At 49.5% G+C, this 25,299-nt stretch overlaps 14 protein-coding genes across 14 annotated transcripts; 7 read left to right on the plus strand and 7 right to left on the minus strand.

Annotated features, from left to right (window-relative positions):
* Window positions 1-1,567: 1,567 nt before the first annotated feature.
* Window positions 1,568-1,852, plus strand: N7518_006187 (glycoside hydrolase family 55 protein; the record flags this gene model as incomplete). Its single annotated transcript, XM_057187114.1, has 1 exon — window positions 1,568-1,852. One exon carries the CDS (start codon window positions 1,568-1,570, stop codon window positions 1,850-1,852), a length of 285 nt encoding a protein of 94 aa, XP_057038817.1.
* A 985-nt stretch (window positions 1,853-2,837) lies between these two features.
* Window positions 2,838-3,270, minus strand: N7518_006188 (uncharacterized protein; the record flags this gene model as incomplete). Its single annotated transcript, XM_057187115.1, has 2 exons — window positions 2,838-3,185; window positions 3,253-3,270. The coding sequence occupies 2 exons, from the start codon at window positions 3,268-3,270 to the stop codon at window positions 2,838-2,840; spliced, it is 366 nt and encodes a 121-aa protein (XP_057038818.1).
* Window positions 3,271-4,330: 1,060 nt separating this feature from the next.
* Window positions 4,331-5,239, minus strand: N7518_006189 (DNA-directed RNA polymerase core subunit RPB5; the record flags this gene model as incomplete). The annotated part of the gene is made up of 3 exons (XM_057187116.1): window positions 4,331-4,856; window positions 4,974-5,056; window positions 5,144-5,239. The coding sequence occupies 3 exons, from the start codon at window positions 5,237-5,239 to the stop codon at window positions 4,331-4,333; spliced, it is 705 nt and encodes a 234-aa protein (XP_057038819.1).
* A 310-nt stretch (window positions 5,240-5,549) lies between these two features.
* bfr1 (putative nuclear segregation protein (Bfr1)) lies at window positions 5,550-7,250 on the plus strand (the record flags this gene model as incomplete). Its single annotated transcript, XM_057187117.1, has 3 exons — window positions 5,550-5,660; window positions 5,811-6,980; window positions 7,035-7,250. 3 exons carry the CDS (start codon window positions 5,550-5,552, stop codon window positions 7,248-7,250), a joined length of 1,497 nt encoding a protein of 498 aa, XP_057038820.1.
* Window positions 7,251-7,922: 672 nt separating this feature from the next.
* N7518_006191 (putative integral membrane protein Pth11-like) lies at window positions 7,923-9,587 on the minus strand (the record flags this gene model as incomplete). Its single annotated transcript, XM_057187118.1, has 2 exons — window positions 7,923-9,156; window positions 9,217-9,587. 2 exons carry the CDS (start codon window positions 9,585-9,587, stop codon window positions 7,923-7,925), a joined length of 1,605 nt encoding a protein of 534 aa, XP_057038821.1.
* Window positions 9,588-10,253: 666 nt separating this feature from the next.
* Window positions 10,254-11,666, minus strand: N7518_006192 (histidinol-phosphate transaminase; the record flags this gene model as incomplete). The annotated part of the gene is made up of 3 exons (XM_057187119.1): window positions 10,254-11,304; window positions 11,365-11,535; window positions 11,584-11,666. 3 exons carry the CDS (start codon window positions 11,664-11,666, stop codon window positions 10,254-10,256), a joined length of 1,305 nt encoding a protein of 434 aa, XP_057038822.1.
* A 517-nt stretch (window positions 11,667-12,183) lies between these two features.
* N7518_006193 (uncharacterized protein) lies at window positions 12,184-12,943 on the minus strand (the record flags this gene model as incomplete). Its single annotated transcript, XM_057187120.1, has 2 exons — window positions 12,184-12,533; window positions 12,577-12,943. The coding sequence occupies 2 exons, from the start codon at window positions 12,941-12,943 to the stop codon at window positions 12,184-12,186; spliced, it is 717 nt and encodes a 238-aa protein (XP_057038823.1).
* Window positions 12,944-13,578: 635 nt separating this feature from the next.
* N7518_006194 (DUF1115 domain protein) lies at window positions 13,579-14,418 on the plus strand (the record flags this gene model as incomplete). Its single annotated transcript, XM_057187121.1, has 1 exon — window positions 13,579-14,418. One exon carries the CDS (start codon window positions 13,579-13,581, stop codon window positions 14,416-14,418), a length of 840 nt encoding a protein of 279 aa, XP_057038824.1.
* A 474-nt stretch (window positions 14,419-14,892) lies between these two features.
* N7518_006195 (uncharacterized protein) lies at window positions 14,893-16,018 on the plus strand (the record flags this gene model as incomplete). Its single annotated transcript, XM_057187122.1, has 3 exons — window positions 14,893-15,389; window positions 15,449-15,698; window positions 15,764-16,018. The coding sequence occupies 3 exons, from the start codon at window positions 14,893-14,895 to the stop codon at window positions 16,016-16,018; spliced, it is 1,002 nt and encodes a 333-aa protein (XP_057038825.1).
* A 1,084-nt stretch (window positions 16,019-17,102) lies between these two features.
* Window positions 17,103-18,733, minus strand: N7518_006196 (phosphatidate cytidylyltransferase; the record flags this gene model as incomplete). Its single annotated transcript, XM_057187123.1, has 2 exons — window positions 17,103-18,665; window positions 18,719-18,733. 2 exons carry the CDS (start codon window positions 18,731-18,733, stop codon window positions 17,103-17,105), a joined length of 1,578 nt encoding a protein of 525 aa, XP_057038826.1.
* A 352-nt stretch (window positions 18,734-19,085) lies between these two features.
* On the plus strand, window positions 19,086-21,833 carry N7518_006197 (baculoviral IAP repeat-containing protein; the record flags this gene model as incomplete). The annotated part of the gene is made up of 4 exons (XM_057187124.1): window positions 19,086-19,223; window positions 19,287-19,583; window positions 19,636-19,745; window positions 19,796-21,833. 4 exons carry the CDS (start codon window positions 19,086-19,088, stop codon window positions 21,831-21,833), a joined length of 2,583 nt encoding a protein of 860 aa, XP_057038827.1.
* A 225-nt stretch (window positions 21,834-22,058) lies between these two features.
* On the minus strand, window positions 22,059-22,700 carry N7518_006198 (U4/U6-U5 snRNP complex subunit SNU23; the record flags this gene model as incomplete). The annotated part of the gene is made up of 1 exon (XM_057187125.1): window positions 22,059-22,700. One exon carries the CDS (start codon window positions 22,698-22,700, stop codon window positions 22,059-22,061), a length of 642 nt encoding a protein of 213 aa, XP_057038828.1.
* Window positions 22,701-23,242: 542 nt separating this feature from the next.
* N7518_006199 (uncharacterized protein) lies at window positions 23,243-24,105 on the plus strand (the record flags this gene model as incomplete). Its single annotated transcript, XM_057187126.1, has 3 exons — window positions 23,243-23,693; window positions 23,744-23,820; window positions 23,884-24,105. 3 exons carry the CDS (start codon window positions 23,243-23,245, stop codon window positions 24,103-24,105), a joined length of 750 nt encoding a protein of 249 aa, XP_057038829.1.
* A 321-nt stretch (window positions 24,106-24,426) lies between these two features.
* On the plus strand, window positions 24,427-25,198 carry N7518_006200 (blue light-inducible protein Bli-3; the record flags this gene model as incomplete). The annotated part of the gene is made up of 3 exons (XM_057187127.1): window positions 24,427-24,633; window positions 24,699-25,107; window positions 25,176-25,198. The coding sequence occupies 3 exons, from the start codon at window positions 24,427-24,429 to the stop codon at window positions 25,196-25,198; spliced, it is 639 nt and encodes a 212-aa protein (XP_057038830.1).
* Window positions 25,199-25,299: the final 101 nt, after the last annotated feature.

Consider the following 25,299-nt stretch of genomic DNA (forward strand, 5'->3'; position numbering starts at 1 on the left):
CTCAGGGTACCCAAATATTAAAGCACATTTTTTTCGCTCATGTTGGAACTTCTTATTTCGGATTTTGGTAGGTACTTTGCTTAGCCTTGTGATATCAAAGATTTTGTACGAAGTATAGTCCAGAAAATCAAATTGGGCTTCTTATAACCTTATACCAAATAAGCGATCGTCTGCTCATGATATCATGAGATCATATGAAATGATTTTTCATTGGCTCAAGGGACACACTCTGTGGGACTATGACTTGTACCTATACCGCTGCTGATCAGCAAAACATTGCAACATCGATAGGCTATGCTGCGATTGGTTATTTAGGCATGAGTTAAGCCAGATCGTCAGATCTTCTCTCCCCTCGCCTTCCTAGATCCTGCCGATAAAACTGGCAGGCTAATACAAAGATTTATAATAAACCTTTCTTAAATTATAGCTAAGACTATACTATTCAACTGCTTAGCAGAATTTGATTTATAGTAATCTCATAGGGCCTAACGCCGTCTTGGGTACGGGCCGAGAAGCAAAACGTATGTTCTTTTAAGTTATATGGTTTGCCCCATGCCAGAAACTGTGATTATGGTAATCTTGTTGATCTACCAGAGATATACCAAGAAAAGATGGTGTTGGGTGACCGGAAGGCGGTCACCCATGTGGGTCCAGATCACTAGATAGTTCCGCTCCCTCTTCTTCTCTCTCTCTCCTCGTCCATCAGATCTTAGCGAATCTACACTAGTTGTTTTCCCCTTTTCAGGCACAACGTAGTTAGACACGCCATTAGATGGTGAGTATTACGTTTACCGGTAGCAAGATCGGTACCGGTCGATCAGTGAGATCACGTACGGGATAATATTTCAACCAATAGCATGGCCACGCGTTTACATCTATGCTTGGCCCCATAGAATCGGCTAATAGTTCAGCCCTCAATGAGTAAATCTATAGTACCCGATCGGTTGGGCCGTGATCTGCCTGAGATATTGAAGCACTCATGATACTACTTCGGGCTATTCATGGTCAATACTACAGTATACCTCGGAAGCTGATCCTGGAGATATTGCTATCATAGCAGACTACTATGAATGTAGGGAGGCTTTGTATTTACTGACAGATATATGGATTAAGAATGTGGACGAGAAGATTCCTACGGCGGTTGATCGGGATTTGATTTTATGGCTATGGATTGCCTGCCTTCACTGTCCCTGGGTTCACTTTCTCTTCTGGCAATATCGCCTACGCGACGGCCTCGTGGACAGGCGTGTATGGAGATACGACTTCCGTGGAGAATAGCGCGGTGCTGGCCCCGACCACCACAACCACCCTTATCCAACCACCACTGATTCCACCGCCGATCCTGTTATCAACACTCGGATCACGCATAGATCTTCAGCAACCAGCTCAGACAGTGCCCCATCGTCAAAATGCACACCGATTCTACTCAAAAGATGTGGCAAAGGCTGTATGTTCCTCCCAATTCCTTCACCTCTCCTTTAAATGAAGACTATTATGGGCTAACGCGACGGACGTAATATGGGTGCTCCTTACTGTATTAGAGATTGTCCCCTGTGCCCTCCGGATTATGATGGTACGTCAGGCGGGCTGCTATGTCTACCAGGACCCAGACTCCGGTAGCACTGGTGCATACTGCGAATGTCCATGGTACGAGGGCACCTTGCCCGAGCTCTCTGGCCCCGCCACCTGCGGCTACACATCCCTGCCAGCTTCAACGTCCGAGGACGCCGTCACCACCAAGCCCGCCGGTTCCTACCTGTATACCTTCACTGATCTATATGGCGTTGTGGTCGCCTGTGAGTCTGAATCTTTCCTCAATGCCGGTTATGCCGTCACCGAGTGTGCCGGTTGACCATAACAAAAACTAAGCATCTGTTCTGTTTTTCGTCTGACACATAATCCCATTTGCGTAAAGGTGTTGGTAGGACTGTGAGAGTACCCTGCAGAGAAACATGCATATAAGACTTTGGTTCCACCTTGTTTAGGTATTTCAAGACTGCAAGAAGCGACATATGACTCTTTCACGGACAATTCCCTTGTCGTCGGTGCTAATTTGTCAAAAAATGCCCTCCTTCATCATGATAAGCCATCTTCATCTTCCGCAACAAATTTCTAAATTGTTCTAATCTCCAAAATGGAAACTCGCCTTCCATGGCTGTGCAGATATCCCATTCTAAAGATTGAATAGTACTGATCACTCAACAGCATACAACAACATGATAAATCTTCGGCTAGTAAGCCATCTGTTCTCCAAATAACCTAGCTCTTCTTAACCAAATAAAGATGCCATGCGGCCTTCCAGGAGACGTAAAGCTCGCCATCAAAGTCGTTCATCAAACATACAAATCCGGCATATGGTCGCGTGCGAGTCGTATCTACCCGATCTATAAACTTTCTTTTACGGTTATCTTCGAAATTTCCTTATGTATAGCGACTGAAAATGAAAATGAAAATGAAGAATTAGGTAGAACATCATAAACCAGCTCGAGGGAAAGTAAACAAAAAGTAGTGCAAAAAATAATTGTAGTACAATTGAGGCCCAAACCCCAGGACCAGGACCCAAGAACGCCGTGTCCTGTTGTGCGCCAGCGATAAGTAATAAGAGTCAAGGATATATACAAGGGAGCAAAAAAACGATCACACCCTGAGACCAATTTCCAACCCAGGATTCACAAAGCACCAATTCCCGAGTCAAAAGCCAATCCCAGGAAACTCCAATATCTATCTCTCGATGGTTCTCTCAGGAGTATAGTGTTTGCGCGGCTGGAAAAGACACTCCAACACCAGCCAAAAACCAAAGCGTAGTCACGTATTAAAAAACAAGGCCAAAATGAGGCCTAGAACAACATATCCAAGCAGCAGCAGCAAGCCATTGCAGCCATGATACCCGCGCAAATGCCACCTGCACCTCCGCCGGAGTTCCCGCGGTCATTGGCATAGTAACCCTGTGGCGGCTGTTGAGGGTACTGCTGCGGCGGGTAATACATCGGCTGCTGGCCTTGGGCGTAATAGCCCTGCGGGTTTTGCTGTGGCTGGGCATAGCCTTGCTGGGGTGGGTAGTAGCCCTGCTGTGGTTGCTGGCCGCCGCCGTAGTAGTCGTTCGCAGCGCCGGGGCTTTGGTGCGGTTGTTGGTAGTAGGGGCCTGAGTCGTGGACCTGGGCAGGGTAGGAAGGTGGCGGGCTTGTCTAGAAGGAATTTATATTTAGCATTTGTGTTTTAAGCAGGCTTGCGATTGATTGTTCTTGTACTTACGGGTTTGTTGTAAGACATGGCGGAAGCTGAATGTGGAGTTCCCGGGATGTCAGACTTAGTGCGGATTTGGGGAGATTGCGCAGTAGATGTGGATATGGGGGCTGTTTCTCTGTCGGATTGGTTCGGTGTGTACTCGAAACCCGCGAACAGTAAGGAGAGAGTGGTGATAGAAATAAAGAGTAGGAAGTGCCGGAATCGAGGAAGAGTTGCAGTGGCGCAGTTCGGGGATTAGTCAACCGATTTCCAGGGTTTTCCACGTTCCAAGATTTTATACTTACGCGGCCTCATTTTAGTACCCCGTGGATATACCTACCAGAATAATAATGCATAAATCTATTTTTTGGGTGTTTTCCTTTATAATCTTTAGCTGATATGATAGAAATGATTAGTTACAAATATGGAATACTTGCAGGAAACAGAGATGTCTTTTTATAGTCTTATATATAGCCAAAAGGATACATAGTAATTGGCTATAGATGTCGGCAAAATACAGACGACTTTGCCATATATAGTATATGGAATATCGCCTAGACAGTAGCCTATATGAATGTGAGCAGACATTAAGCATGATCTACAACTTCCTCCTCACCTGAACTCGAAAGACAGCCATTCATAGATTGGATTCATCTAGAGATACAAAGACACGGCCATTATGTAAAATCACAGGCAAACACCCCATCGAAATCCCCTGAAGCAGGAGAAAGTTCGCGCCTATACGCCATGCTGCCCATAATACAAAGGGGAGACCAAAAACGTTTTTTGTGTTTGTTGAATGTGAGTCAATGAGTAAAAAAAGTAACTCCCAAGTGTCCACTTCTGTCTGGCATCGGCTGCTCTCTCGACTGCCAGTTGGATATTTCCTGCAGAGTTGCGAGTATGGAAAAAGGTCATATCGGAGACAGTAAGTGGACCTGATGCGATTCGAATTTGCGAGGTTGAGGTTCACAGGAACCGGGGTTTGGTTTTGCAAAAATCCCCAAATGAAAGAAAAGAGAAAGAAGAGAAAGATCTAGCGTGAGCTCATGCTGAAGAGTCGCATATCAATCCTGTCCCATTTGCAGAAACCTTGTTTTGCAGCTTAAATGACCCAGCGGTAACTGGCATAGCGACCTGCAGTCTCAGACTTGCGAATGATCTTAACGACCTGGCCACGGCGCAACCCAAGATAGCGGGCGACAGGATCCGAGATCTGTATGCGGGGCAATTGGGACTCCTTCAGACGGTAGCGCTCGAGAAGCTTGCCCTTCTCCTCGGGGCTAAGCAGGACGTGCTTGGGGACCAGCTCGTGGCGGGTGATGTTGACGAGCAGATCCTGTTCCTGGAAGTGTTCGCAGATGCGGCCGGGGACGCCGGAAAGCAGGCGCACGGCAGAGGGTGAGATAGGCGTCTGCGTGATGAAGATACCAGTGTGGAAGTTGTTCTCATCGACAAGGTGGTTGAAGGCGCGCACTTGCTTGGTTCCGACACCTGAGGAGTCGGGGCAGAAGTCGACGTAGATTGTGCCGCAGTCTGGCTGGGGGTTTGGGTTTGCTTTGCTGGGAAGTGGTGTGTACTTCATCTTCATGGTATCGGTGGGGCGGGCTTGGATTTTCATCTTGGTGCGACTATTGTTGCGGAACTGTTAGTGATATGTGCCTTTTCAATGACGTGTGCCGGCATTGACTAGCTCAAATTTCCACTATCTCAAGACAATGGGGCGGTGGGCGCAGGGATTCACGTACTCGGGGTAGCCCAGAGGGTCAGCATATTTTGCGCGGAAGTCTTCTAGCGGGAGTACCAGCTCGTTATCAGATACTTCGTAGCCCTGGTGTGTCGCCGATGGTTAGCCTTGGGTAAATGGGCATAATAGGAGAGACACTGAGAAGTCAGGGACTCGATCTGGAGTACCTACCCGGTCAGCGAGCAGTTCATAGACTGTTCTAAATGTGCGCCAGAGCCGAGTCATCTCGCGCTCGGCTTCCATGGAGTGTGCCGAATCCCCATCCATGATGGAGTGAGAAGTTGACGACTAGGAGAGAAAAGGTAATCAGGTACTATCTCGCCTGGAGAGTTTAAAAAGAAAAAAATTGGATAGAAAGAGCTCCGGTGGAGAGATAAAGGTGAAGTCGAAAAATCGGCGGGAACTTTCTGCCAGCGACGCTTAAGCGGAGAAACCGACCGAACCATTTTAATTATTCCAAGTTTCCCCTTTTCAGTTTCGCTTTAGTCTGTTGGTCTATTTAATCCCTTCAGGATCCTCGGAAGGCAATTTGTCTCTTCCTTCTCTCTGTCTCTCTTTTTACATTCAATTCGTCGCAATGGCTGCCACTGATGCGGAGCGGGTTAAGCCCACCAAGCCCGACGAGGCCGCCTACAAAACCAGTCTCGCTGAGGCCGAGAAGGAGCACACTGCTGCTCAGGAGAAATTGGTATGGAAGCCTGTTTCTGGAATTGTCACTTGAGCTCTCATCTGACTCTGGGTCGCGGGGGTGATTCCGACCCACTATTGTTGATTGTCCTCGTGTCCATTATTTACTTGCATACCATGTCCTCGGGCCAATGACTGATATGCGCAACAGAACCAAATCAAGGCCAAGTTGGATAACGCCAAGCCCAGCAACCAGGATTCGCCCATCGTGAAGAAGCAGCAGGAGCTGCGCGCCGAACTCTCAGCCATTCGTCAGAAGCAGTCGGGCTTCAAGTCCAGCCGGTCCTCCATCCAGGAGAAGCTCAACGCCTTGGACGCCAATCTCAAGGCCCGCATTACTGAGCAGAACAACTCTCGCGGGCGGCTCTCATTCAAGAGCGTCGATGAGATCGACAAGGAGATTGCCCGCCTCGAGAAGCAGGTCGACTCTGGCACCCTCCGCCTGGTGGATGAGCGCAAGGCTCTCACCGAGGTCTCCAACTTGCGTAAGCAGCGCAAGAGCTTCGCCGGATTGGACGAGGCGCAGAAGGGCATCAACGATATCAAGACACAGATCTCCGAACTGCGCAAGACCCTCGACAACCCCGAGGCCAAGGCCCTGAGCGACAAGTACAACGAGATCCAGAAGGAGCTCGATACCATCAAGGCTGAGCAGGATTCCGTTTTCAAGAACCTGAACGCTTTGCGCGATGAGCGCACCAAGCTGCGCAACGAGCAACAGGAAAAGTACACTGCTATTCGCACTATCAAGGATACTTACTTCAAGGCCCGTCGTGCCTACAAGGAGTACGAGGACGAGGCCTGGCGTATACGCCGTGAGCGTCAGAAGGCTGAGCACGAGGCCTTTGCGCGCGAGAAGCGCAAGAAGATCGCCGATAAGAAGTTGGAGGAGGCCTCGCAGCTTGCCTACACCGACGAGATCCTCACTGCACAGGGTCTGATCCGTCACTTCGATCCCGCTTATGATTTCACCACCCTGGGTCTGGATGAGAAGAAGGATGAGGGCAGCAATTTCCGTGCCGGAGTTGGCCGCACTGTTGAGGCCGCCGAGATCAAGGGAATGAAGGTTGTGCGCAAGGACGACGAGGAGGACTACTTTATCGGTTCCGGTGGTAAGAAGGGTAAGAAGGGCGGCAAGAAGGGTGGTGCCGCCGCCAGTGCTGAGAACACCAAGTTCAACATGAATGTTGGTATCATCGAGGATTTCGCCAAGGTCAAGATCGACCCCCCTATGAACCAGTCGGATGTCGCCGCCTCCGTGGAGAAGCTGGCTGCTAAGATCACCGAGTGGAAGAAGAACCAGGCTAGCAAGACAGAAGAGGTAATTATTATTTCCAAGGTTGTCAGTTGTGAGCAGTTGCTAATTACCCCGCAGAACATCAAAAAGGCCCAGGAAGAGATTACCCGCCTGGAAGAGGAGGAGACTAAGGCCAACGCCCCTCAGACCAACGGCCGGGCCACCGACGCTGCCAAGAAGCCCGCCCAAGACAACATCACTCCATCAGCGGAGGCTGAGCTGGCTCAGGAGAAGGATGCCGTGGCCGACGTTGAGGAGGAGCTCAAGAAGGCTGCGATCGAGGAAAAGGCATAGATTCGAGGAGGAAATTATCCGTACATGCTCAATGCGTCAACTTATACATGAAGTCTAGCGTTTGTCTAGCATTCTCACTGCGCTTTTTCTTTATTTTTTTTTTCGTTTGGCTCTTGCATATGCATTATATCTACGATTCATAAGTAGACAGCTGGTTGTTTCCAAAAATTCATATAATCGAAGCCTTTTATTTCATCTAGCCTAGGAGAAAAGCCCAGTCATACTCTGATCAGAGTTGTACATTATCATGTGATATGATATTGAATTAACTTCCAAATACTTGTCTGTCGTATCTGTCGTGAATGTATCTAAATGTAGGTAGTATGTAGTTATGTATGGGTACATTATTAGCAAGACTCCAAAGAGAAAGAGTGCCAGTTATGTCCAAGCCGTTGGAAGTATCCAACGGATGTCGGGAGGTAACATCAACACCAACGCTAATAATCGCATGAGGGGGAATAAAAAGAGAACAGGAAGCAGTAAGCAGAAGGTATAGAGGGGGTACGAGATGTGTACATAGTCTCCCAAACCCCAAAAGAAGAGACTCCAGTCAAATATTGCATGTACAGGAGACAACAAGCCTCAGCCGAAAATGTCCAGAAAAAGGAAGAAAAGAAAAGAAAAACGGCCGTCACGTCATGTCACATCACATCACATCAATATTGGAAGTAGTTACCGATCATTTCGCGATAACAACCCCCCAACATCATGAAGCTCGACATCAGTGTCAAGCGTGGAATCCGAAGAACCGGGCATCGCAACCGACCGATTCCCAAAAGCCGAGGCGGGAAACGGTAGGTCCGCAGGCCCAGGAAGCGGCGAGCGATGCCCGAAGATAGCACGCGACGGACTGAAAATCCCCAAATCCTCTAAAAAGGCACGACTGCCGCCGCCTCGCCGGCGCTGCACAGGCTCCACGGGCGAGGACAAGCACGTCTGGGCGCGCACATGCTCCGACCCAGACTCCGGCAGGGCTCTTGTCAGCAAACCGCCGACATCGGAGAACGACACGCGGCGCGGCGTGTCTGAGGGCACGCTTTGGCGCGGGGACTGGTTTGTGCGCAGGTACTCGTGCGGCGAGACTTTGCGCTCGAGACTGTCTGTTGTCGAGGCGTGGTCGTCGTCCGAGCGACGGGTTGTCGTGAACGACCATGCTGGATCGAGGGCGCCGGTTCGTGCGGCTGGTGGGGTGATGGGCGCTGGTCTGGGGAGACGAGTTGTGTCTGGGGTGTCGGGGATTGTGTAGATGTCTGGGTCTAGACGGATGCAGAGGCCGGTTGCGAGCTCAGAGTCTGAGCCCCATTGGTTTTGCATGACGGTGTTTCTGCGGAGGAAGGATTTGTCCATGCTTTCTGAGACGGAGGCTGAGCCTTGGGCGCGCTTGTATTTTAGTTTCTTGACGCCGCGGTCGCGGACGAAGGAGCCTATGACGAGGACGTTGGCGACTGCTGTTGCGGCGAGGATTTCGAGGGAGGCGAGGAGGGAGCGGTATGATTGGGCGCCGTCATTGTCAATTACGGAAGAGACGCGGTAGGAGGTTACGGCGACCAATATCAGAGATAGGCAGAAGAGGCTGGATAGGGTGAGTCTGCGCTTTAAAGGCATTTGCGCCATGAGGATTATTGGGATTGGGATGGCCACGAGGAGGAGGTCGGTTAGCACGTCGCAGGAACCCATTGTTATTAGGTTGACGTAGCCGGCGCGACAGGTTGGGCCTGGGTCTGGGACGACCTGCCAGTAGTGGTAGAAAGGCTGGCATTCGGCCAGGGTTGCGATGACCACGGCTATTAGGGTTGAGACGAGGAAGTAGGAGATGAAGCGGAGGAAGAAAGTTGTCGATCGGCGCCAGGCAAGCCCTGTGACTCGCTTTAGAAATTCGCACATGGTCACTTTGGTCGTCCAGATGCTATAGTCGTGGTTGTGAGTCACTTTGAACAAATCCAAGTTGAAGACAAGGGTGTCTTACAAGATGGCGTAGAAGATACGCGCAGCAAGAACAAGCTTACTGCCCAGCTCTCGATTCGCGATCTCCTTCTCTGTCAAGCCGATGGTGGTGGTATTGTTGGTCCCCAAGATGAGAACGAAATGCACGAGGACCATGCGAATCAGCAAGGGAATGACGCTGATCATCATGACCTTGTCCTCGGTGAAAAAGCGCTCGACGCGAATATAACGACCACATAGGCGCACGACGATGATCACCAAGGAGAATATGGTAGCCCACCAGCTCATCATGAGCGTCGGATTGATCTCAGATCTGCTCTGTATGGCCGGCAGATTCTCGGAATAAATGCCACGTGCGACTAGCGACACGGCGCTGGAGGCCATGGAGGCCATGATGCGAAATCAGCAGTCTCGCAGAAAGCGATTCAGAATGTGCTTTTACATTGCTCGCACGTGGGAAAGTGTGGGGATGTTTTAGCTGGTTATGGGGCGAATTGCGGAGACTAGGGATGGAAAGTGACGATCTTGAGATGGGAGAGAGATGTGTTCTCAGGTACGATATAACGGTCGAGGGAGATAGGGGCAATTAATAATAAGTCGCTAAACCTTGTCAACTCAAGGCCAAGTGGAAGAGGGGAAATATCAAGGATGACAAGATAAGCGAAGCCTCCGTATAAACAGCCAGTGAGGTTCGACTGGCTAATCTGGGAGATTCATACTTTTTCAACGACTTGATAGATCTGGGTGAATACATCGAACAAAGAATACAATAATCCCTTTTAGCATGACATTGTTGACCCTGGCACACAATATTCCTCCAATGAGGGCGATCTTGTATAGTTACGGTGTACACGTGGACGATTACCACTTTGATAGATGCCGTACTACGTTGCATCGACAGGGTATAAAAGGCACAATGTCCCCGATAAGCGAGGAGCTCTAGAGAGTTCGCCCTGGACTTCTGTATTCCACGGAATCTCACGATTATCTACCTCCGGCCCTGCTCCGTCGGGGAATGTTATCTCCCAAAACCTTACCTCTAAATTAATCGCGCAACCCTCATCCAACCACAGCGGACGCCGAATCTTCCCGCTTTGCTTCATCGCGAACCGACTCGATTCCCGACCCAGCACGCAGCCCACCCAATACGGTCCGCAACTCCTGTAGGAACTTGGTAACCTCCGCCTCCGTACCGACGGTGATACGGAGACAGCCCTCACACCCAAGCTCTTTCCCACGGAAGCGGACCACTACACCACGCTTCTCTGCCATAGCCTCGTAAGCCGCAAGCGCAGTCACGTTACTCGGTCGGCCCTCGGCGTCCAGGATCTCCACGAGCAAGAAGTTCGCATCGCTACCGCCAAGGAATTGCCCCACACCGGGGATGGCCGGTAGTTCGCGGAGCAAACGATCGCGTTGAGCGATGATCTGCGAGCGGAAACTGTGCATCACTGCCATATTTGGCCCTGTGAGTGCCGCGGAGGCGAGCGCGCTTGTCGGGCTGGAGATGTTATAAGGCGCTTTGAGGCTGTTGAGCAGACGTGCGACCTCCGGGCTGGCGTAGGCCACCCCGAGGCGGATACCAGCCAGACCGAATGCCTTGCTGAGAGTCTGCATGACGACTAGGTTGGGCCATTCGGTCACCCACTCTGCCAAGCTGGAGCCTTCGGGCGCAAAGTCAATGTACGCCTCGTCGACCACCACGATACCATTCCAGGTCGGGTGCTCGAGTACCTTACGGATGTCCTCTTTGCGGATCAGGTTGGCGGTCGGGTTGCCCGGCGAGCAGATGTAGGCCAGCTTGATTGATGGGTCGGCTGATAGCGCCTCGTTGACTTTATCGGCTTGTAGGTGGAACCCGTTTGTAGTATCTAGTGGTACCTTGACGATCTCGAGGTCGTTTACCTGCGCGCTGACGCTGTACATTCCGTAGGTCGGGGGACATGTGAGGATCTTGTCTTTGCCGGGGACGCAGAAGCAGCGCAGTAGTGCGTCAATGGCTTCGTCTGAGCCAACGCCGCAGAACATGTGCTCGGGGAGGAGGGTCTTCGGGGTGTGGTGGTGGGTATTGCGGAGGTTGCAGAAGAGCTGCTTCAACTCAATCTGGTGACTGGGGACACATATTGTTAGCCAAATTGGCCTGAATGAGACGCGGTAGAATTTCACTCACGGATCGGGGTAGCGGTTCAGGCCGAGAAAGTCAATCTCCGGGTTGGAGGCTCCCGTGGCATTGCCAGTCTGGGAGGACTGCAATTCTCCCTTGCTGCCCAGGGCAAGACCAGGACCGAAGGCATTCTCGTTGGCGTCGAGGAGGACGTTCGTCCCATCATCTTTGTAGTCACTGACTCATTAGCTCGCCGATACCGGTAATTTGGAAAGGGCAGCATACTCTCTGGCGCATCGGTAGGGCTGCAATGCCAGGATATTAGGCCGGGCGCATGTGGCCAAATTAAACGGAGATTTTGAAGCCATTGTGGTGACCTTGGGAGGAGTGTGAGGTGTTGAGCAAAAGTTGGTGGGGTGCTCAGGTGGGTGGTTTTATCGGAACTCTATGAGTCAAATGCCGATCTATGCGTGTATATCTTCCAAGGTTCTTATGAGATTCCACATTTGCATATCTTTACAAGTCCAATGGTATTACAGACATTACGATACTACAATGTCTTCTAAATATATTTTCACTGCTGAGAACACAACGCGGGGTAGGTGCTTTTGTTAGTTTCAGCATGTTTTGGGGAAAAGACATTCATATGAACTATATCTTTAATTCTTTCTAGGTGACAAGAGGTGGTCAGTCAGTGAAACAGACATAGGTCAATGCCCTTCGAGATCCTACAGGATAGGACATGGTATGAGAACGCGGTATAACAACAGTGCATGTAAACAATTACCAAGCTACTCTTTCTCTCAACAGCAAGGCTCTGAAGCAAGAAGCAAGCAGCGTTAGGTGCATGAAGATACAATCAAGTAAGTAATGTCACTCTGCCATTCAAGTCTTTCTGAACATTCGCTTCCACAATCGCTTATTACCACCCTGGCCGGGCTGAGGTTGGCCCTGCGTTTTCACCTGGGGTTTTCCCACCACTGGCAGTAAAAAGAAAGCCTCCGCCATCTGGATGACACAAGCCGGGTTATTGTCATACAGTTTCTTTTTGAAATCCTCGACAAAGCCTTGTCTCTCTCTCGCAGTATAGTTGAAGCCTCGTTCCCTTGAACAACAATCACACGTTGGCGTACAGTGTCCAATGCCTTTGTTTCTTTCTGTTCTTTCGTGGCGATCATGACAGCATCCACAGTCTCGACTACAGCCACCTCTCTTCATGCAATTTTCGACTAGTTCTTTCCGGAGATACCAAGTTGTATATTTTCGTAGGTATCATACGACCGTTTGATGGGCCAATAGGAAGCATTGTTTCGGCAAGGTAAAGCTTGTACTCGGCCTCGCTATATTGCCGGAGTAGAATTGTAAGCTCCTGATTATAATATTGTGCTGCTTTATCTCCATATTTGTCGGCTGCTATCTTTCCTATAACCCGAACTTTGCGCTTTAGGGATTTTTCTTGTTGGACGATTTCTCGGAGACGATATTCGGCTATTATTATATCCACAAAGACGGCGATATTGAAAGATCGGGTGCCATAATGGAGTATGCGTAGTTGTTCTTTTCCATGAGCTGGGGCTTTTGCGTAGTGTGCGTCAGGCACCAATCTTGTCCCTTCAAACATATTGCGAGCACCCTGCCTGATCATGCTGACAGTTTCGAAAAGTCAAGGAGTAAGGAGAAGAAGAATGGAAAAGAAAGAGAATGACATATAAACAGACGCCTAACTAGGTGAATATCCGGATGACAAGAGGCGCTCCCAAATCGGGTCTAGATCAAAGCCTAATCGGTACATACCTCGGAACATCCATCAGGTAGGCGAGCAGCTTCCAACGCTATAGAGGGGAAATCTGGAAAGAAGACCTCCACAAAAATATGAGAAGGCCGCATAAGTGAACGATCATGTCCGATTCTTTCAGATCTTTAATGATCAATCTATGATTACATAAGCATGATCTCCGGCCCCGGGGCCGAGGTCGGCCCTGCATCCAAGATAGGCAATTTTGAGACCTCAACTGGGTGAAGGAAGTCAAAAAAACAAATGTGCTCAAGAAATCAAGCGTCCAATTTTTTTATCTCACCTTGCTCCTTTTAGCACATTTATATCAACGCCTACAAGCTAGACACACAATTGCTTATTCCGCACATTTCCGATTTTATCAGCTCAAAAGCCGCAAAATTCCTCTCACTGGGTTTTATGCAGGTCCTTTGATATTGGTGGCTCTAGCGTTCGTAATGAACGAAATGGCCCTAAAAGGACCATCAATTTTACCGGTGGATATCATGGAATCTCAATTGTCCACGATTGACCTCCTAATGGCGATGTTCCCGTCCCCGGGCGAGCTGGAAATCCCCGAATCCACAACGCAGTGTGTTGAGAAACTCCGCGACTGGTGCGAGAATCCGACCTCCACACCTCCCAGAATTCCCTCAAGCCTCTCTCTCACCGTCTGCCTACCAATTGCAGACGGAGACAGAACAATACAAGTCAACATTTCCGTGCCACTGCAATGTGATAATCCAGAGACACTGGATCAATCACCGTCATTGGGCTATTCACTTCGACAACCAGAATGGATGTCCAGAGCCGAAGTTGCTGGACTTACTGCCTCAATACCGCAAGGCGATGATGCTCTAGAGGCATTCGAATATATCCAAGCAGAAGCCAGCCGCTTTCTTGAAAGCAAGCAGTCTCAGACCGTGGCCCTAGAAGACACATACAGGGGGCCAACTGTCCGAGTCTGGTTCTATTTTCCATCCCTGTCAACCCGTAAAAAGAGGGATGACATGGTCAACCTCGCGCCGGGATATGCTCTGACAGGCTTTGTGCTGGCGGGCAAGCCGGGCGTATTGTGTCTTGAGGGTGCTTCGCCTGATATCGACTCTTATATGAGTTTCATCAAGACACATTCCTGGGGTGACATCCCTAGCTATCAGAAAAAAGTCAGTGAGAGGTTTCGAGAGACAGAAGGTGTCCAGAGAGTGTTTTCGGGGATGGAGGAAATTACGGACTCGCTCGGAGAGCGAGGTGGTCAGCGGGCCAATCGGGGTGATATGCAAGCACTGGAGGCGTGGTTGGGGAGTAGAGGACTACAAGAAGCATTTGAAAAAGTCATATTCTAATATATTCCATTGAACAAGTCTGTTTCAATAATCTCAACCGAGATTTCATCATGACTGTGGCGTAGTAGTAGCTGGTTGATATCTTTTGCAGCTTGATACCACAATTTTGTCTGGCGTTGGTTTGGTATTCTGAGAGAGAAAGGAAGTCCAGGTGGGGAAGTAAGGTCATATCTACCTGAGGCAAACAACGGTCTCAAAAATAAAGAATGAGAAGATGGAGAATAGCAGGAGCACAAATCAGCATTGATAAAGTACAATCGGTTTGAGGAGCGGTCTCATACTTACCTAATTGGGAGAGAGAACCTGCCTTACCTAGACCATAATAAAAACCAAGGTTCCGGGCCATATTCGGTCATTCATTGTTCATTGTCCATTGTTTACCCTAAACATTTGTAACCCACCGAACGATTTCTCAACTCATCAACTAACATCCATTTGTCCATTTTGCTTTTAATATACCCTCGTCTAATCGAAATGCCTCCTGACTTCTCCACATTGAGGCATCGTGAGCGCCAACGGGCCGCAGCCTACTTACAGGCTCGCAGTGAAGTCATTGCCGCTATCGACGCGATTTATAAGCGGGTCGAAATCTACAGCTCTGCCCAAATCAACCCCGCCTCCTACAGGTCTCTTGGTATTGATTACCGATTGCTTGAGCTAGATGATGATGGGAAACATCTTCAGCCCCCAAACTCCGATCCCTCCACCCCGATTTTCTTCGAGCCTCGAGGTGCAACGTGGGTGGCCCCTGTTCGTATTACTGATGTCGAATGTGAGGGCGATCTAAGGGCAATCACCGACGGATGGGAGAACGCCAAAGACAACCCACTAGTCCAGAGCTTTCATGCCCAGGTCTGGTATGTCTATTTGGGTTTGGAGCGGATGTTTTTCCAGTTCCGCCGAGAGTTCTACCCTGAAGGAGATAGCAGAGTTCCACCTAACCTTAGGCAAATATCCAAATGGCTGAAGAGGTAAGAAATCTACCGCCTTTGCGATACGATTGGGATACTAACTCACGTACGCTTTATAGTGGAACTATTGTACCATCTGTTTTTGCCGAAAGATTTTACTCGGCTATCTGGGGATCAATGCGATGGGCACCGGCATCTGCCTTTGTGCCGAAGAAACTGTTATATCCTGGAAAACCGCATACTCTAATCATTATTTTGATTCAAGAAGAACCCAGCGAAGAGCTATCTCGCGCAGAAATGATGACCCTTACCGCAGCCATGATCACGCGTCTTGGGGGAGAGGAATGTTTAGAATATAACACTATTCCTGTGAGTATGGATTTAAGATCTATATACTTATCTTTCATGCAAGCTAATATATGTTAACAACATAGGTTATGGCTATCACGATTTTTGGAAGAATGAAAGCTCGAGTACTCGAAGCCCATTCTAGCCAGCAAGAGCTAGTCGTCAAGAAGACCCAGCTTCTTGATTTCTCGACAAACCAAGTCGCTAACAAGAACATGAATATTCTGCTTGGATTTATGGCTGGTGACCTGGTCGGAGATCCTAGAGGACCGACAGTTCCTACGGATATTTCGTTTCTGGGCTTGAGCCATCGTTCTAAGTCCTCGCAAACCAATCAGTAAGACACATGAAAGGGGAGGTCTGGGATTAACAGAAATGGCCTCATAATAGTGAGCTACAATACCTGACCAAAAGTGGAATACAGAAGAATTTCGAGAGATTTATGATGGGTGAGGGGTGGGTTGTAAAAGAGTAAGGATGAGCTTAGCTAGGAATTATATTGCGGTGCCCCGGTGATGAAAGCCGAATTTAACTGATGTGGGTATATGACGGGTACAGTCTACTTGATAGGAGGGGATACCAGCTGAGTGACTTCTGTTACGATCAAGGGTCGTTGGTTCCTTCCCCGTAGGAATCGTGCCTTCCTAAGGCGGAAGCGAGCGTACCTGGTTTTGCATGATTTGCAAGGGAAGGGTATAAAATAATGATTTATTTTAAGCGGCATACGGCAGCTAGCTGAGCAACGAGATGAGGAATCAAGGCCAGCGTTATATATCGGAAATTGTTACAGGGACCCCCCTATTGCTAATGCGACTCCCCCTGCCTGATTTTTCGGATTCGGCTTACCGCCCTCTACACCGCCTTATTGTCGAACTCCTTAGCAAGACGGTAGATACCTACAATTTGTATATAAACCACTAACAAACTTAAGTCACTCTTATCACATCAACTACTTCATCGTCAACAACTAGTACTGCAACAACTGCTCCAAAAACTGCTCCAAAAACCCCTCTATCATTATAGAGAGATTAAAACATGTAGGTATGAGATAAAATACACGTTTTTTTCTGATCAAAACGTAAGGTTTTTTTGACTATGTAAACCAGAATTCAAAAGTGCAGAATTAAGTCTGGCAAAATTGAATTGATGCTTGATTAGTAAGACAAAATACTGAAAAGTCAGGCAGACGGGTCGGGCGAATTAGAAAGAAGAAAAAAATAAAAAAATAATTGAATCTGTATAGTTTAGACAAATGAAAGGCTCTATGTAGTCCGTATGTATCGGGTCCAATAAAAATTCCCTGCTGATGCACAGATACCAGATACATCATCGATGATTTTGATATATGGGTCACAAAAATCCACAACGCCTCCATATGCCACATGTCTGCAACTTAGGGCTTTTGGTCAAATATACTCGAGTCGCCTATTCTGCCTTTGTCTCCTTCGGCTCCAATGTCTTCGGTGCTTCGGCGGGCTTTTTCACCACAGCGGGGGGTTCGGGTGCTGAAGGGGCTGCCATCTGAGAGTGCTTGTGCTTCTCGCGTTTCTCCATAAGGTAAGTCCAACTCTTACTAAGGCCTGCCGTGAACGGTGCCTTGATCGTCTGGACAGTACTTGGCCAGCGGATTGTCTTCTCAATGGTCTTGGAGACCTCCTCCTGAAGATCATCATCTCCAGCAATCCGTCGCTCAAACGAACCGCCTTCAGGCCGGCGAAGAACCTCGTCCGAATCCTTGCTCTCCTGCATCAACTTATTGAAATCGGCCCGGGGGATACCAAAGCGAGACTGGTACTGGAAGTACAACTTTTGCCGGAAAGCTTCAGGCAGACGACGAACCATGTTACCACGCATCACGGGGTCCATATCTTGCGCCATGGCTAAGATGGCGTTCGGGTCATCGATCCAATCCTCGTTGCTGCAGCGGGGGTCCTGGAAAGTGACATTGGGCAAATTTTCGATGAGCGGTGCGTAAAGCCGGCGGAAGTTCGCCATTTGTCCTGAAACAATCTTTCGCACCTTGCCGGGGTCCTCGGCGGGGAGGCTCATGCGTAGATCTCCCATGTAGCTCATACCTGCGATTGTGGTATATAACTCGAATTCACTGAATCTCTCTGGCAGTAACAGCAGTGCAACACGCAAAGCAGACAGCAAGTTCATTTGGTTGGCCAATCGCACCTTCGGGTGGTCACGCAAGATCTTGACGGGCTTCTGCAGACGACCGGCGAGATACATGGTGTCCCACTGGGTGAGGTCTCGACATAACGTATCTAGGTTCACCACACCATATTTGATCATTGTCCCGTTCACGGTGATATAAGGATGGAAGTAGACACCCGCGCCAAAGCGGTCCTGTACCTGAGAGACCACGTACGACCCCAGCAAGCCTAATGCAGAATAATGATCACGATGCTGGTGTAGATTGATATCATGCCAATGCTGGGAGTATGACACTCCGAAAATGAAGTCAATCATCTTCCCGGAGCCCTTTTGCATATTTTGGATGGCCGAGGGTGCCGAGGGGTGCAGTGAGCTGGATGGCACCCCGCTGCCAGTCTGCGGAAAGACACCCGATCCATAGGCAAATGCGTAGCGAATTGGTGCTCTGAACTGCCAAAGGATCATTCGCAATGCCTCCTTGAAATCTTGGTTTATGACCATATGCTGGTTGACTCCGAAGTCCTTAGAGGGAAGTTCCGAGAAATTGGTAATTGACAAGTTCGGATTTTCGTCCCAGTTCTCGGGTAACAGCAGAGAGGATGACGTCGAGAAGGAGGAGGAGGATGACTTGTTGGTAAACACCTTGCATAGCAGATGCGAAGAGCTGGTATTTGCCGAGGGCCGGCCATTGTAGGGGGTAATTGGATTGCAATTGAATGACAGGAAGCGAGTCGAAGAAGGAACAATACGTCGGGACGAGCGAAGGGTGCGGCGAAGGGTGCGAGGGCGCCAGAGAGAGCTGGGGTTAGCTCCTCGGGAAGCAACCATCTAACAGATAAGTTGTAGCGGGATCATCGGGTACGGTAGGGGATCAGACATACTGTTACTCCCGGCATGATTAGGGTTGAGGCGAAAGGAATCGAGGGGTGTAGCGCAATTAATTAAGTCAAGTCAACGAGCCCGCATATAAAGCAAATGAGTGAGTGAATTGAAGTGAAATGAATTTGGACGCCCCCCGTCAACATTTCCGGCTCTGACGTACTCCCCGTCCCTCTCCGCTTCTAATTCGGGTGCTGAGTCATGGTCACGTGGACGCGTGTCGAAGGATGCATAACAACCAAAAGTAAACAGACGCGGAGGATCAACAACCACGACTCTTTCGACAAATTCGCCTACTTCCCCGACGAAGGGTTGCTTTAAATGTTGGGCATTAGTACCAATTGTATCTGACCTCCCTGATACCTCGCCATGGGCTCTGAAATGGATACCTTTGCGGCCCGCCTAGCCAGCTTCGATTTAGTGCTGAAGCCGGAGAAACGCAGATCTTCCGGCACAAAAACACCCAAAGCGATTACATGGCCGCACCAGCGACCTTCACCAGCTGAGGTATGTCATTCTTCGAAGAGATTACACGCGCCATTTAAGATGATTGACTTGGCGGGATTATAGTTGGCACACGCTGGATTCTACTACAAACCATACGAGACAAATCCCGACAACACAACATGTTTCGAGTGCCACCGGGCGCTGGATGGCTGGGAGGAGGACGACAATCCCATCACAGAGCATCTCAAGCATGCGCCCGACTGCGGATGGGCCATCATGATGGACCTCCAACAGAGTAGCTCCAACCCCGCCTCGATTGAAGACCCTACGGGCGACCGAATTACGCAAGCGAGACTGGCAACATTTGGTACAGTGTGGCCTCATGACGGGAAAAAGGGCTGGGTATGCCAGTCGGAGAAGGTAAATCGTGACTTCACCGTATTCATATTATTTTGGCTCACAACAATGACAGATGGTAGAAGGCGGATGGTATTTCTGCCCTACAGACGAGAGCAATGACCTGGCCAGTTGTGTCTATTGCAAGTTGTCTTTGGACGGTTGGGAGCCCAAAGACGACCCATTGTGAGTATCCATCGCTCTTTCTTAGTTGGACGATTGCTGACTTCCCCTAGTGACGAACACTATCGCCGCTCCTCGGATTGTTCATTCTTTGTCTTCGCCCAGCCACCAGGAAAGAAGAGCAAATCCGCTCGTGCTAAGAAACCTCGGGTTTCCAAGGCATCCTCCCGGCTCTCAACCCAGTCCGTTGGTTCAGTTGCATCCGAAGCGCCCGATATGGAAGTAGATGACCCGATGGGCCAAAGCATCATGTCCCAATCCAGCACAAAATCCAAATCTACGAAGAAGGCACCGAAGAGCAAATCAAAGGGGACCAAGACTAAGAAGGAAGAACCAGCGGAGGTGGAAAGCCAAATTGAGGCCGAAATTGAAGAAGTCGCCCAAACAGAGCCTGTCAAACCTAAACGTGCAGGCAAAGGAAAGAAGAGGACCAGTGAGGATATCAAGGATGAACCAAACCCAGTTGCCATGGAGGAAAAAGAGCCATCGCAGCCGCCAGCAGAACCTCCAGCGAAGAGACGCGACACAAAAACACGCAGCAGCAGCATTACTCGCAGCTACAATTATGAACACAGTGACTCTGCAATGGCAGACGCAAGGCCGATGGATGAAGCTACTTCGGAAGAAGAAACCACGAGAGGTCGCAAGCCCACGAGAAAGAGAGCGTCCAAGACCCGCAAGGTCTCCGATGTTCCTGTTGCATCAAAAGCCCCGTCAAAGGCGCGAGCTCCTCGTGACTCCGAGATCGAAGCGGAAATCGAAGCAGGCCTCGAAGCTGATATCCCCACACCTGCCGAACCCGAGCCTGAGATCGAGGCTGAGCCAGCAGAGCCACGGGCGTCGAAGAAGACAAAATCGAGCAAAAAGTCCAAGGCTGTGGCTAGAATTCCCGAAGCGACCCTGCATAATCAAGTAGAAGATGTCAGTGATCGCGAGGACCGTTCAGATCCCCACGTGGAACCGGTTGATGATGAACCGGAGGCGCCAGCCCCAAAGACCAAGCTGGCAAAAGGATCTAAGAAGAAGGGGACAAAGAAAACCAAGACCGAGGAGACGATAAAAGCACAGTCGCCAGAGCCTCGAGAATCCTTAGGGCTCAGGGGTCCCGATGTTCGGGGTGATTCCGAGCGTCATGACTCCTTCGTCTCCGTCGAGATTATTAGCAAGGAGCCGGAGAATGCACCGGAGCCCGAAGAACCAATCGCCAAGGCTGAATCGAAGAAGATTTCCAAGAAGAAGGATGGCACATCAACGAAAGAGAAGAAGTCCAAGAAATCCGAGAAAAAGGCGGAGCAAGCTCCTGTTCTTCAACCCTCAGTCGAAGAACATCACGCCGAACCGTCAGTCGAGGAACAAGACGATGAATTCGAGACTACAGACGATTTGCCTGACCAGCTTGAGATAGTCAACCCTTCCCAAGAGCCTTCTTCCCCTCCACAACAAATGTCTCCCGAGCCACAATCTCATATTAAGACACCCAGTCTACCGCCAAAGACTGCCAAACGGTATAGCGATATCCCACACGAAGAGCATCTTGCGGAGACCTTAGTCCAAAGCCAGATCTCCCCTCACGAAGTGCATGAGCCTCGGCGGAATTCAAACCGCTCTAACCGGGCCGTTTCACCACTTCCTCCAGCCCACCAAAACACTCCCTCGCCGTCACCCCAGTCATCAGATGCAGAAAACCGGCCGCCATCGCGGCCCTCAGCATCCCGTGCACCAGTCCAACCAACACCCGAGCAACCTGAGTTCCGAGTCCCCCTGGCAGTTAGTACCCCATCGCCATCTAAGCGCAACGCCAATGATGGATTCGGACCTTCTGGCCATCCATGGACACCGGTGGATATTGATGAAGTGCTGTTTGAAGAGGCTAGCGAGAAGGAAAACGCAGATTTATCCGGACTGTTCAGAGGCGCGAAAGCCAGCTTGACTAGCCCAGAGAAGAAAATGACAGTCCAAGAATGGATCGCGTGGAACGCAAAGAATGGCGAAGAACGACTGAAGCGAGAATGCGAGCGACTTGTCAGCCAATTCGAGAAGGAAGGTGGCCGAGCAATGCGACGGCTCGAAGCTATCGAGTGCATCGACTAATCAACAGGTACGCTATGTTTTTGGATGATATGATTTGCATGTTAGGCGTTATGCTGGGTGTTGGGGAACCCTTGTCAGATCTTTAGCTCGCAATTTGAATTTTGAAAGTGCCATTATTGCACATGAAGAACATGATCAGTAAAACATGATCAGTAAAACAAAGCCTGGGAAATATGCCAAAACACCATGGGTATCAAGAATAGAATGCGCGCCCGAGAACAACACTCAACAAATGATCCCCAACCGGCCCTCCCAGCTATCATCCTCCTTCTTAACCTTCTCCTTCTTCCGCTTCTCAGTGCGCTTGCGCCTCTTCTCCTCCCTCTCTTTGGCATCAATCTCCTCCCGCTCCTTGAGCCGCACCCCCAGATCAAGCTGCCAAGCCTTGCGCTCTTCCTCGTCCCTCTGACGCTTCCGATGCGAAAGCATCCTCAATCGCAAGCGCACGTCCTCAACATTCGCCCTCTTCACCTCGCCACTCTGCCCCGTCGCAATCAGATGCTGCTTGCTGTTCAAGTGCTCCACAAGCTGCAAGTTATCCTTGTAGGTAAGATCACAGTCCTTGCAGTAAAATCCAGCGCCGAGGCCGCGTTTGCCCATCCCCGAGCCTGCGGGCACAATCATCGTCTTGCCCACCATGGACGCGACGTCCAGGCGCTGATTGCGGGCTGTGGTATCCTCGAGCGAGCTGTAGTCGACTGGTGCGTGGTATTTCTTGCCCAGTAGCTTCGCTTCGTAGCGGGCTTTGCCTTCGGCTTTGCGCTTTGCTTCATCGTCGGCGGCTTTTTTGGCGTATTCTTCGCGGTCCCAGGTTTTGCGAAAGGCCGTGTCCGACACCGGGGTGCCGTAGGAGTTTGGTCCTGACATCTCTGTGGTTGATGTGGGTATTTGTTTTGGGGAGATGTAGTGGAGGTTGGTGAGTGGCGGATCTTTAAAAGTTGAAGGTCGGTTTGAGGCCGATATGGAATATTACATAAGCGATCCTAATTGGGCAGGTGAGGTTGGAACAGGAGTACTTAAGTGGCTCAACACACAGCTTGTCTTTGTTCCAAGTGTTCCAAGGCTGTTTATTATATCAAGATGTCCTAGCATAAAGAAATAGTTATTATCTACAACTTGTGCTTATTAAATACGATAATATGTAGGATGTAGGTAAGTAGGAGGATCTTATCATCACCCATTCAATCATATGAGACTATATATACATCCATAGCCTCTTGGAGGCTGAAAATAGGCAGCTGTTTTGGAATAATCAAGTACCATTTGATGATTGCATCGGGGTAAATAGCTCCAACTAGTAATCAGTGTCGGTGGATTCACTTTCAGGCAGCAGTTTTCGACCCGCATGTATAAGATGAACAATATCACCACGTCGAATGTACACAATTGAGCCGCAAAGAACTCGGAAAATGTCTAAAAACATGGAGACATCCCAACACCCTTGTTCTCAGCCCACCAGCGCTAACCTAATGACTCTCCCCTCGGAACTCCATATCCAAATAAGCACCTACCTTTCCTATCCGGACGCCCTAGCCCTCAAACACAGCAACCGTCACTTCTACTCCTTAGTCTTCACAGGTGTACGCCTGAAAGTTGCCTGGCTCGTCGAGCGGTTTAAGTGTGGACTCGAATGCCCCATGGAGAAGTGCTCGTTCAGTACTGACGAGTCTTTTTGCAATGGGCGTGTGCGCGGCATTATGGAGCGCCGTCGGTGGCATCTTGAGTGTCGTCGGGTTAGGAATGGTTGTCTGCTTGTTAATGGCCAGACTTGCCCGTCGCATTCGGTGCCCGCTTGGCTCAAGGTTAGGGGACAGGCCAAAAGGAGAGTTGTCAAGGCAATGGAGAGCTGGGGACATGAAGGTTTGTTCCCTCTTTGGTTCTATCTTATTCTCGTCTGATAAAGATATGAGCTGATATTGTGTTGCATAGCCTTTATGATTGGCATTATGGCCGTTCTGCTGAACTTATTGTGGCATTTTGCCCAGAGGTGAGACATTGTCTTATGCTTCCTTGCGTGCGGTTTGAAGACATCGTTAATTGAACTCATCAGAAATTGGTACCTCGACAGCAGATTGAGAGGACACTATACGACTACTCATTGAGTGATGATTCAACTGAGTTCGGGTGTCAATTGACGATCAGCCACGAATTGGTGTATGGACGAACCATCGGTCGCCATAAGAAACAAATCGCCAAGCAATCTAGCAACACGCTCACAAAAGATCGCTACACAACAGCGTCTTCAGCATCTTCAATGAGCATGATGATGTAATGGAGCTTCGCAGAATATTCGATGCGGAGAATCGAGTTAGACCCTGACGGTAATGCATCATCAGGAGACACATCAGGAGACATATTCTCACAGATTCAAAGCTGTGGAGACATAATCTCTGAAAGCAAGCTTCCTAGATGGTGTGATGCGTTGAACTACCTCATCTTGCGGGGAATCCTAGCCCTAATCCGGATCTTATCGGTGACGTCATGTTGACGACTACGCATAATCCCTACATGTATATAAGTTCTCTCGCCTCTATGTTCATCACCAACAATCTCTACTTTCCTCCACCCTTTCATTATTCGAAAATAAAACGATATGTCTACTACAGGTGCCACCATCAACACCACGACGGGTAACCACCCCGTGGACCCCTACAAGACCCAGAGCTTAGAAGACCCGCCTCTCCCTCAGAAGATCGAAGAGCTGGTTAAATTTATCTCCGATGTTAAATTTGGCATGTTGACAACCAAGCAGTCAGAGGGTGACTATTTGGCCTCACGATGTATGGCACTAGCCGCAACGGTATGAGCAGAGCCACAGATAATCACAATTCAAGGGCGAACATGCTAATCCATTACCCAAAATAGGAGCACGGCGGCGTTGACCTCATTTTCCACACAAATCTCTTCTCCGGCAAGACAATGGATCTTACTGTACACCCCAAAGAAACAAATATGTCCTTCCTCGACCCTATCAGCGGAGCCTGGGCCTCCATCTCCGGTACTGCATCAGTGATCGGTGATCCCGAAATCGTGAAGAAGCACTACTCGCCTGGACTTAGGGCATGGATTGGTGACATGGGCGATGGTGTGCACGATGGCGGACCCTCAGATCCCCGGATTGGCGTCATTAAGCTCGAGGCTAAGTTAGTCACGCATGTTGTTCCCCACAGGGGCCTGCTTGGGCGTGCCTATGAAAATATTAAGGGTGCCGTGGAGGGTACCGTTCCTAATGTCAACGGCATTCGAGAGTTGAGTTTGGAGGAATTGGCCGAGTGTATGTTTCCTTTCTCTCCTTTTTCATCTTTGAATATGTGCCACGGACATGCTAACTGGTCTCTGTAGGGCGCGCGACGCATCAGGAATAAGTGTATATTACTATTGAAAAAGAGTACGCCTTTTTGGTTAGGAGGTATATAACGTTTTGAATGGAAATAAAATGAATATATTTGAATGCATATGCCCCTCC

The sequence above is a fragment of the Penicillium psychrosexuale genome, assembly GCF_028828465.1.
Source record: "Penicillium psychrosexuale strain IBT 29551 chromosome Unknown utg000004l, whole genome shotgun sequence".
NCBI classification, from domain to species: domain Eukaryota; kingdom Fungi; phylum Ascomycota; class Eurotiomycetes; order Eurotiales; family Aspergillaceae; genus Penicillium; species Penicillium psychrosexuale.